This window comes from Polyodon spathula, chromosome 3, assembly GCF_017654505.1.
Source record: "Polyodon spathula isolate WHYD16114869_AA chromosome 3, ASM1765450v1, whole genome shotgun sequence".
Lineage (NCBI taxonomy): Eukaryota > Metazoa > Chordata > Actinopteri > Acipenseriformes > Polyodontidae > Polyodon > Polyodon spathula.
The window spans coordinates 88,971,658-88,984,573 of NC_054536.1; the positions used below are offsets into that span (position 1 = coordinate 88,971,658).

The window sequence follows — 12,916 nt, forward strand, 5'->3', positions numbered from 1 at the left end:
AGGATTGCTATTACAAAGGGGCTGGACACTTATCCAACCAAGCTATTTCAGTTTTTGTTTTTATTAATTTTCTACAAATTTGTAGAATATTTTTTTCTACTTGGAAGTAGGAGTAGGATGTGTAGATAAATGACAAAAAAACTATTTTAATGCATTTATTTTCAGGCTATAAGACAACAAAAGGTGAAAGTTGAAAGGAGACTTTCTATAGGCACTATAAATATCCCCTTCCCTAAATGATTATGAATTGAGTAATCTGCATTGGTAAAAACTTTTGTTTCCCTAAATCAGAACTGCATAGCAACGCATTTCTTGAAAAGTACGGCAACCAGGTCGTGTGGAAAACTGTCATGACTTGTGCATGTAAACGCTACCTGTGTTTCAAGGGCTGTTTTCAAAAAATTGAATATAATTATTGAATAATTGAATTAAATTGTGAGAGTAGATATCTCATTTTCAACTACATCACAAGAAAATGTATTTAGATCACATAAGAAGCCAAAATAGCTACTACAATCCCTCTATGACTTGATAAATAAAAATTAACAAAACTCCTTATGTAAATTAAATACATATGTTTTGGTACAGGAAACCATTGTTTTCTGTTCATTGGCTTGGTGTGTCTATGAAATGTTGTTTGTAAAAATCCATATAATTCTGTTGTTTAAGGATATGAAATTATACAAAGACAGCATTAATGTAATAGTATGAGCTCATCTAATATAGCAACTAATAATAATAATAATAATAATAATAATAATAATAATAATAATAATAATGGTGTTGATAACAGAGCATATGTCTAACAAGATGCATTGCAATAGGCATTAAAGGCAACATACCATATTATGGTTACTGAAAATTGTTTCAAGAAATAGTGCGAAAATAGTATATTCTGTGCTATATCACAGAAATCTTGTTTACTAATTTGAAGTCATTGTTTGAAGTACAAACTTTGTGCAGTGTTTTTTTAATCATTTTATTACATTTAACAGTAGTGAGTCAATGGAAGTGAATGTGACTCGTGGTGGCAGAACAAACGTGTGAGGAAACAGCAAAAAAATACAATAATTCATGTATTAATTTTATACAGGTAATAGCAGAGAATGTTCCTGAGAAATGGACTGTATTACCTGTATATTTGTATTGTTGTTATTCAAAGGCAGTATTCTGTGTTGATGTACTGTTTAGCCACACGTTACAAACGTGTATGTTTTTTTTTTTATTCAGTTATGTTTTGTATTATGTTTTGATTACTCAATAACATGTTAATGTAAATAAAATATTATTTAACTGCATTCTAAAACTGTTCTGCATTATAATATTTAATAAACTAATTAAGATTAGGCATTTACAGAGGCAGATTTGTTCAATGACTCATTTTTAGAAAATATTACATAACATTTCGAAAACAATTGTATGATTTAAACCATACATTAACATTTGTATAGTTTTACAGTCTGCTGTGGATTCTGACTATTTTTCTAAGAGATTGATTGATTGATCTAAGCATGGAATAATTTCATGTTGATAGCTAAACAAAATACACACACACAAACAGATAACACATTCTAGAACATCGCAGTAGAATACGATTTACAAGTAATGTTTAAGAGTGACATAAGATATAAATGCAATATTCTATGCTATTATTATATCTCGTATATTATCTATATATATTAGACATATTATTATATATATATATATAATTTTCACCAGTTAATTATTCTAATATGCTGTAATAATCATATGTTTTATTTGCAATGATAACTTAATCAACTCGCCATCTACAGCATAAAATATAACAACTTGCAATATGTAACTTCTTCATTATAGTAATTGCAGGCTATTATTATACATAATAGTTTAACATGTAGACTATACCATACTTACTGTAAAGGTAGAATTTACTACTATGACCATGAAATTAAAGGCAGCAGGTGCACCGAATTTCCAACAAATGGCAAAGCATATCTGTAGAGAATTTGCATGATTGGATTATTGCGTGGTACTCAGAAACAGTATGACAAAAGATAAGCCGGTGTACCGCAATGTATAACACGAACCAGTAAAACACAAAAGCAGTTTTACTGGACATATTAGATTGCAAAGAAAAAGTGTGCAAAATAGTGAGTTTACATATGGTTGAAACGTATTGGGTGCCTTTTCAAATGGAAATAAGGTTACACCCTCTTTAGAAAATATGGCCGACTCGACCAATTTAGTTTGCTTGTGCTATGTTGCCATGCTTATCCCATTTATTTAGTTCTTGCTTGGTTGCATTGTAATATATTAAAACACGTTTCGCAAAATAAGATGCAAAGAACTCAAATTCTACGTTGAAATTATTGAAAGAGAAAATCGAATTCAAAGACAGATGATTAATTTTAACAAAGAACTACTGACAAACCAAATAATCTAAATAATTCAAATATAAAGATAAATACAAATCAGAATCAGAATCCCATAACATAAATGCATTTAATATTAAAAACAATAGAAACATTAATAATAATAATAATAATAATAATAATAATAATAATAATAATAATAATAATAATAATAAAATAATAATAATAATAATGTCATCTGATACATGTTAAGGTGTTTCATCTATTAAAGATGTATCGATTATCCATACATGTTATAGAAACATTAATCGATTACTTTTTTTTTTGTTAATCGATTAGTGGAAGCTGCCGAGTTACCTTCAATAACATTGTACATCTTTAAGTCCTTTACAAATCGATTAAACTATGGTTCAACTATTGCAGAGTTAAAAATGTTGAAGGAAAAGAAAGGCTATTCTATTGCCAATCATTTTATGATTTTATTTTTTTTTATTGGTTCACTCCCACAACGATTCAGGTGCAGGTGTTTTTTTGTTTTTTTTGTCTCTATTGCAGTTTCAATCTTTTTTTTTTTTTTTTTTTTTTTTTTTTTGAGAAGTGAAATGGTAAATATGTTATATTCCACATAGAAAACTTAAACAATGTGTGATAAACAAATAAAACTAATCTCAACAGGAATAAATGGGAGCCTGGCTTTAAAAGTTGAAACAGTTTGTTAAAATCTCTCTCTCTCTCTCTCTCTCTCTCTCTCTCTCTCTCTCTCTCTCTCTCTCTCTCTCTCTCTCTCTCTCTCTCTCTCTCTCTCATAACGCATGCACTCACACAACTCATGCATTTGCACAAGTGCTTACCGACACCAAGTTTTGTAATAGCATTATTATTTTATTTTTAACTTAATAGTACTTGTGTCTGTGTTGAAAACTACGCTACAAATTAAATTGTAATGCTAAACTAAAATTAGAACTTATACCTTACCTGTTAAACTATGAAACTAACATCCGCTTAAAACAATGTCTTTTTTTTCATGAATTCGCAATTAGCCTACAGTGAGTCATAACTAACCATTTGAAGTTCTGCGCCCGAAAGCTAATGCCGGTCCAAGTTTTCTTATGCTATTTTGAAGTATGCCAATATCTAGGCAAAACAGATTTCCTTTATAGCAGCTTGGTGGGTGTAAGGCAGGTAAACTAAGAACTGCTCCAATAGGCCTGTTCATGTAAATCAGTTAAAAGTTCTAAGAGATTAAAGTTGGCATGACCAATGCCTAGTCATTTATAGTATTAATTTCCAGACGTTTAGCTAACGAAGTCATGACAGAATCACGAAGCCTGTTGCGTTTACACTACAAAAATGGGAAATATTTGAAGCAAACGCGAGGTTAGGCGTTTGCATATGGAAGTGTCAAAAAAAGAGCCGTTAGCAATACATCATGAAGAACCTTCAAATCAAACGAGTGCCTTGAGACTCCGTATACATTCAACCCTAAACCCCGAGATCAAAGACTGACTTTTCAATCCATAAACACGTTTGTGTACTGAGAGTTTGAATGCGATAATAAGTGTGGGCGCGTTGTGTGTGTGTGTGTGTGTGTGTGTGTGTGTGTGTGTGTGTGTGTGTGTGCGCGCGCGCGTGCGTGTGTGCGTGTACTTATGTAGGGCATTGCTTCACATGGACATGTGCTCAGAATACATTATATTTGTTTAACGTAACGGTGTAGTTTACATTGCTTTGCATAATATATATGAAATATATTATATAATATATGAAATATATTTCTTAATGATCAATAAACTAATCAATTATGTGCAACGGGTATCAAATAGAACGGGTTTAAATGCGTAGTATATCCAGATATGTTGAAACAGATTTCTGTTTTGTATAATAGCTGCATGCGGGCAAGTGTGAGAGGTTTTCAAGTTCTAGATAAATAGACACGATTGTTACAAGAGGAGAGATTTCTTCTGGAGAGTTTACTAGCCCTTTGATTAAACCCAAACAAAAAAACAAAACAAAAATTGGGGCGGGGGGGGGGGGGGGGGGGGGGGGGGGCTGTATACTCAGTAGGGGGGGGGGGGGGGGGGCGGGGGGAGCGCTTACAATCACCAGACTTCATCAGACATATAGTATCTTAATATCGCCTGTAATGTTATTAATTAAAAACTTATTGTTATACAATTGGACATAGTGAATGAGAAAGATAAAGGAGAAATAATATATCATCGTTATAGATGTATAAATATTCATGCATTTGAATCTTGTAATAATAAAACTTAGTTTTACGACAGTTTAAGGACTATAGCTTTCAAATGTCTGCAGGCAATGTTCTAATTTAATTCCATCACCAGTCAACCCCCCCTCGCTATATCTACAAAATGATCTTTGTTAATAATGAGCTGAGTAGGCTACTATTATGCAAAATACCATAATAAGAACTGGTATTATTATTATTATTATTATTATTATTATTATTATTATTATTATTATTATTATTATTATTATTATTATTTAGCAGAACAAAAAGGTAATTTTAGAAATCGTGTAAAAATGGAAATTAGTTTTTATTACTAAGAAAAACTTTTGCTCCTGTGATTTGTGGGTGGGCCCTAGCTTATATACAAAAGGAAGAATAAAGAAAAACAGTAGTGCATTCTACCTTTACAGTAAGTATGGTATAGCCTACATGTTAAACTATTATGTATAATAATAGCCTGCAGTTACTATAATGAAGAAGTTACATATTGCCAGTTGTTGTATTGAATGCTGTAGAAGGCAAGTTGATAAAGCTTATCATTGCAATTAAAACATACGATTAGTACGGCATATATATCGATTATATATATATATATATATATATATATATATATATATATATATATATATATATATATATGCGCCATGTATATACAGCTATGACCAACCGTTTTGCATTACCTAGACTTTTAGGATTGAGGTGAATTTTAAAAAAAGAAGAAAAAATCTATATGAACATAACTTAAATATTTTTTATTTAATACAATGTAATCAAAGATACTACAAAATGATATCACAAAAGTGTACCGGAAGCCATAATAGCAGTTCAGACGTATTTCATGTGAGATGTGTAAATGTCACATTTTTTAATTGTTGTCAGTTTTTCGTAAAGTAGAAAACTACGGAGCTGTATTTAATTAAAACTATATTAACATTATTCGGCAGGTTCCATTCGACTTTAGGAAGCAAAGTGTGTTAATTCTGTAGGGTGATGCAAAACATTTGGCCATAGCTGTATATGATTAGGTCTGGTCTCCCCATTTGGGTACTGGACATGAAATATTGCTTTTGCATGCTTTGGCACTGCTCTGAAAAATGGTGACGATGATCTGCCATCATCACAGATGTCTATAATATCACAAATGCTTGAACTCCAGAGTAGACATTTTGCAATTCTAAACGTAACTACACTCAACTATAAAACTGGGCTATAAAGCTATGAAAAGCAGGGCTTTCAACATAACAGTTTAGTGTCCCCATCACATAGTAGACATATCAAAATATTTTGTTTTACATTTTTAAAGCCCAAACACTAGTACACGTACAGCCTTACATTATTTATTAATGCGCCATAGCCTGCCCTACAGTGTGGTCAAAACCATAATTTAAAATGTGCAGTAAACAATGATAAAGAAACAAGATGAAGTGACCTATTTTAATCCCATATAACGGTCTGCTTAGATAAAATCGTTTGCCTTATGAAAAGAAGGCGCTGTTAATACAAAAGTCGATCACAACACTTTAAGTGCATACCGCTGTCTTTCAACCGCTCCGCGTTTCTTCGGATAGGAAAATACCTCAAAACGATATTCCTTTTTCTCTTCTTTCCATCCATCAGATTCTTCAAGGAGAAATTGATTAGTCTCAGCTTCCACAAACCGAGATCCGACACTTTCTCAAGACGTTTCAAACAAACCCGTTTGATTGCGAGAAAATGCATCATACCTAAATGTCATTGTCTAACAGTTAACATGAAAAAAACAACCTCTCTTTCTTTTGAATTCTAACATGGCGCGTGATTTATGGTCAAATCGTATTTCATTCACTTTTCTGTATGTATTTGTAGGCGTGTCCCCTTTAATCTACACATCTGTTCATTTCACGTGACTTTTTTTTTTCCACAAAAACATTAACATCTGGACAAAATAATTTTCGTTCAGGTGCCTGCCTAACTTCTCACTTCCCAAATTCCTTTAGCGAAAGAATATCGTCCTTAAATCTAGACTTGCTTAATCTTTGGACGAGGGAAATCTCAGAATATGCCTACACAGTTTTGAAAAAAATCGCCAATGCTTACCCTTTGAACTGTGTTGGCCACATCAGTGAACATTATTGCACACTCTACATATTGATTTGCCATGATATGCAATATTGTTCTTCAACACAATGAATTATATTGAATATTAATGAGGATAATGTATGTAATTGAAACATATATTAATACAGCCTGTACAAAGCATAATTGTAGCATCGTTATTGCAATTTAAGCCATACTTCATAACGTGCACGAGGTTTTGAAAATAACAAGCTGGTCCTCAGTTAGGTTTAAGCTCTTAATTTCAGTTTTGAGTCGTGTCAGAATTCATTAGCAAATATGAAAAATGTAATGGTTTTTATTCTACCCTTACAGTGTTGCCTTTTATGTGTGCACTGTCGGTATATGGTTGAAAAAAAAAACTATATTTAACATACATATTAATAAAAAATAAATAGTTATATATATATATAATATATATATATATATTATATATATATATATATATATATATATATATATAGGATATATATATAGTATTGTAATGTAGTATGACTTTCAGTTCATATCGAAATTATTTGATGACCTTGAATAGTGTTTTTTTTAATCAGTTCACACATTTCTGAATGGTTGCCTGTTGCAGTCGTAAAAATGACTTTTGTGCAAGTGATTTTAACCTGCTCCACCTTCAAGTGACCTGCCAAATGTCCCAAACATCTGGGAATTCCATACATGCCTTAAACTCCAATTACACGAATTCTCCAAACTGATTCGTGCTTTGATTTGCAACAACATTAAGCGCTGATATATTTAAAATACTTTTTCAGACCTAATGTTAAATCCATGTATGAAATAATAGGTTTTTTAATTACATCTAAGTGCGTTTTTCCTAATGTATTTTGTTTGCCAGCACTGCAGGTGAACAGCTATCTGTGCTTTTGTTTAATTTACCAAACATTTGTTCCTGCGGGTTTGTTTGTTTGTTGTTTTTGAAATTACAGATGCAGGGAAACCCGCCCTACATCATACAAGACGGACAAACGCTCACTTTGAAGGGCTCTTGGGCAGCACTTCAAGAAAAAGCATGTGCCTGGGAAGAATTTGATACAGCCTAGAGAAAATTATTAGGTATGAGCTTGCCAAACCACGCAATCTGCACACTACCCTTATTTTCTGAAAAGCAAACGACAGAACCCTCTTACAGAATATTATTAAACTAGCATATTAAAACGTTCAACAAAATACTTTGGTTAGGGTAGGCAGGCTGAATACAAACAATACAATTTACGCCCAAAACATGTTTGATCCCCTGCTTTTCAAAGTCAAGTTGTTGCTCACTGCATACGGACACCCAACATAGAATCCAAGGAACGATGTTCAAATATTCTTTTGTATAGTTTTAAAGTATACTATATTATGTTATGACGTGTAGAACTTTGAAAACGATGCCGCACTGGAATGACGTCACACTGCGTGATAACTGATATAGACTCTTAAAAGATCAATGGTTAAAAGAACAAGAGCAGCATTTATGAAAGCTTGTTATGAATTTAAATACGCGTTTATATCTCCCCATGCAAAACAAACAACCAAACACACAAACATAAGATATCGACAAAAAAAAAAAAAAAAAACCCTGCACTTATATATATATATATATATATATATATATATATATATATATATATATATATATATATATATATATAATATATATATATATATATTATATATATATAGTGGTGGCAGCTGGCTCCACACACAAGGTCTATTATTATTATTAGTATTTTTATTATTATTATTATTATTATTATATATTATTATTATTATTGTTGTTATTATTATTATTATTATTATTATTATTATTATTATTATTATGATTATTATTATTAAATCGTTTGTAGAGAGCGTAATATTATTCTACCAGATATAGTTCTGACTTTCCCAGAATGAAAAACGAATCTACATTTCAGTAGTCTTTGATGTTGAACCCAGAATGAACGAATCTCATTTCAGTAGTCTTTGATGTCTTATAACATGTCAGCGAAATAAGGAGCAGAAATCTGAGTATAAAATCTAAAACCAAGTAGATCAAGTTCCTAGGCTCAACAGGGATGCAGACTCTGTGCAGTTACTACAGTACATAAAACAAAACAAAATAAGGAACATTGTTAAAACAAACAATAAAAAAAAAAACAAAAAACAAACACATTATAATGTCCAAAACAGACTATAATAATAATAATAATAATAATAATAATAATAATAATAATAATAATAATAATAATAATAATAATAATAATACATAAAAACAAAAAAAAAACACCAATAGACCAATAGAACGTTCATGCAAACTTTGACAAAATCAAATCAATAAAATATTAAAATATACACTTGGTATGTTCGTTTGTCTTTTCCTGAACGTGTCAAAAATATTGACTAGGCTATTTTACTTAAAGAGAGTTAATGTATTTTTGTGATTACATTTTATAATGTATTGTTGAATTTTACATTACCGCAACCTATTTTAATTGTTATTTGTGTAAACAATAAACAACAAAAACAACAACAAAAAACGTACCATGGCCTCCTTCTGTTTACAAAGGTCTTGTCATTTGCCCTGAATTCAAAATCCTGCCTCAAACGTTTTGCGTTCCACATTTAATTGTTATTTGTTAAATAATTTGATTACAGTAGCAAGTTAAAAAATAAACTGTTAAACCTGCTTACAGTAATAATCAATTTACATACAATAACTAACCCATTCTACCCACTGAAGTAAACTGTATAATGATTAACATTATTAAACAACATGGTAAAACCCTGACGACCACCTTGGCTCATAGCATGCCTGAATAATAAACCTGTCTTTACAAAACATTTGTCTGTCAGTAGCTAGTTTATTTTACTTTGAAACTCCGTTTGTTTATGTTAGATCCACCATCTCCTGGGTGTCTTTATAACCTAAACAACTACCCATGCTTGAGATGTGCTGGTGTAGTTAAAGTATAGAACAAGGGTTACATTTAAAGTCATATGTTATTTTATTGCAGAAAAATACACAAAGTTATTTACAAAACAATCATACAAATAAGAATGCATTTATAGACACCTGATCTATTCTGCATAATGACATAGGTTATCAATAAATAAATAAAATGTATTTTAGCAAGGACATAGGTTTTGTATAACAGATATGAGCCAAATATTTCAAAATATTTCATGGCTAGACAATGTTTTCATGGACAGCCTCTACATTGAAAGCCCATCTTGTTTTGCTTTCTTCTCCATACCGGTCAGAAGACATGCATACAAAGGAATAAAGTTCCAACATTCATCGTCAAATGCAAATGTTTCAAATAATATAGATCAGAATGCAGTTTTAGATTGTGTAGCCGCACATATCATTGTTCAGTGTCCTCGGCCCTGTTTTTCTGTAAGTGCTCCCCAAGCCCTGTGCCCTTTGGATTTAATATCTTCATATTCCCTATTGAAACCCTGCATCAGCTTTGTACATATCCAACTTCAGACTCCAGACTCCCAATCTCTGACAGGTAAATGGAAACCAGCTGTTACCTGCAAAGTAAAGGATGCTTTATCAATCTGTTCATATAGTTTTAGAAGTAATTCAACATATTTAGGTGGCTCATGTGACAATATACAAACCAGTTATAGGGAAGGTGGGGAATCCTGTATATGAAAATAATTTGCAAATAATATATACTGACAAATGCATTAAAATAAATATCTAAATTCTAAATATATGTTTATCATTAGGGATACCAAAATATATATTGGGATTCTAAATATATGTTTATCGTAGGGATACCATATAATATATATATATATATATATATATATATATATATATATATATATATATATATATATATATATATATATGTGTGTGTGTGTGTGTGTGTGTGTGTGTGTGTGTGTGTGTGTGTGTGTATATATATATATATATATATATATATATATATATATATATATATATATATATATATAGATAGATAGATAGATTAGATAGATAGATAGCAGATACACCTAAGTAAAACGGAACAACGATTGAGTTAAAATCTATTATACTGCATAACTTGCCAATATTTAAATTCGCGTCTCTAAATTAGTAATATAAAAATGTAAATAAAATAATTAAAAAAAAAATCTTAAAAAATTATTGCATACCATGTTGCCCTATTTTCACAGACGCTAGTGAGATGCAGACATGGACCAAGCTCCCTCCATCCTCCATACTGAAAAGGCATAGCTTAATCTTTCATGAGCCACATAACTACAACTTGCCATTTTGGAGTCCAGTTCATCGCTCTGTAGTACTTGGTAGAGGAAATCGATGTACCTGGCTGCCAGTTTGAGTGTCTGAATTTTGCTGAGTTTATCAGAAGGCAGGGTGGGTATAATTTTCCGTAAGGAAGAAAAGGCTTCGTTGAGAGACTGTGTTCTCTGTCGTTCCCGTACGTTCGCCATAACTCGCTGGGTCTGAAGTTCTTCGAAAGACTGCGGGCTGCTACTGTTGGATTTCTTTCCTCTTTTCCCAGGGGTAGGGCTATCTGAATCCTCCCCATTTTTTCTGCTCGGTCTCCTTTTCCTCCCACATATTTTCTGCTGCCTGTCCAGTTCTTCTTCACTGTTGCTAAGGCTGTCCACTGGAGACACCGGGGAGCTGGATTCGTCTTGCATTGTTTCTTCAAACATCAGTTTAACTTTAAAAAAAACAAAAAAAAAAAAAAAAAAAAAAAAAAAAAAAAAAAAAAAAAAAAAAAAAAAAAAAAACAAACTAAACAAAAAAAAAAAAAAAAAAAACAAACAAAAAAAACCCCACTCAGGGCTAGGTCTCTATTTTTATTATTATTTTTAAACAAGTGTAGAGTAATATTTACTATACGTTTATTTAATAAAGTCGGTGGAAGTATCCAAATACTGTCTCCTTAGCGACGAAGGTGTCTGACTTGTTGGAAACTTTGAGAGTTCTTATAGTCTGGATGCCGCAAAGTATTTGGAGAACGAGATGATTGGTCAAGAAGTCGACTTACGTGAAAAAGAGGGGTGGGGCGGTGAAGGAACTATCAAAAATGATCCGTTATACTGCATTCATTTGTTCCAGAATAGTTTCTGACTGTCAGAGTATTATATAACCCAATACAACAAAGGTAGTTTTATATTGTAGATCAATATATTTTTTTTTTTTAGTTATACATAAAAACACTTCCCTCAGATGTTTGCTTTGCAAGTAATTATAACTGAAAGAGCATAAAAATGTAAACTATGCCAAATATTTTTTTAGTTGTAGATATTTTAAATGAAGTTGTTTTGTGTGTTTCAAATCAATTTAGAAAAACAATGATTGCTTTAATAGATATGATTTAATTAAATATATATACCTGTGTAAAAAGAATGATTTGCTAAAATATATATTATTATATATATATATATATATATATATATATATATATATATTATTATATATATATATATATATATATATTCATAATAACACCAAAAAAGAAACAATCAAATGTATACTCCAGTTTTAAAAACCTGACAAGCTTTACTTTTAACTGTAACAAACCGAAAGTAAAGTGTCAACTATGATTATTCATATTTATACATCGACAGCCTGTACATAGAAAAAACTGTGATACAGTCTATGTTCCTGTATTTCTAGACGGAGACATATAATTACCATATTGGTAATCATTGCGCCTAACCTTAATTAATCATACCAAATTAATTTCAGTAGAGCATTAGAATAATAAACAGCATACATCTATGGAGAATGAAAATGCTTTCAATCAAACGCGACAAAAGATATATAGTATAGTGTTCATATATACGTTCCCTCGAGTGAGGTATGTCTGTCTGCTAACAGTTATACAATAAAACTAATATTAAAACGTTATCAAGCTAACCGACATGACGTGTTACACGTTCTACTCGAGGATAGGGATTCAAATGTGTGCTTTGGTCTTGGGACCCCCAGGCAGGAGAATGTTTCAGTTGAACGCAACGCTAGCCCCTCCTTTTATATTGTGTTTCCCTATCATAAAAGAGAATACGTCTATCAAATTAGCTACTGTACTGCTGTAAGGTTTGGAATGTAGAGTGACCACATGCGTTGCCCCTCATTAGCTCCTGAATGTGATAGAGCGATCAAATTAGAAAAGAAACACACACACACACACACACACACACACACACACACACACACACACACACACACACACACGGGATACTTTGAGACATTAAGCAGACAGACAGT

The 12,916-nt window shown here is 31.5% G+C and overlaps 1 protein-coding gene across 1 annotated transcript; it reads right to left on the bottom strand.

The window, feature by feature from the left end:
- Nucleotides 1-9,729: 9,729 nt before the first annotated feature.
- LOC121313596 (twist-related protein-like) lies at nucleotides 9,730-11,388 on the bottom strand. Its single transcript, XM_041246294.1, has 2 exons — nucleotides 10,825-11,388; nucleotides 9,730-10,212 (listed from the first exon to the last, which is right to left on the bottom strand). Exon 1 carries the CDS (start codon nucleotides 11,350-11,352, stop codon nucleotides 10,849-10,851), a length of 504 nt encoding a protein of 167 aa, XP_041102228.1. The 5' UTR covers nucleotides 11,353-11,388; the 3' UTR covers nucleotides 9,730-10,212; nucleotides 10,825-10,848.
- Nucleotides 11,389-12,916: the final 1,528 nt, after the last annotated feature.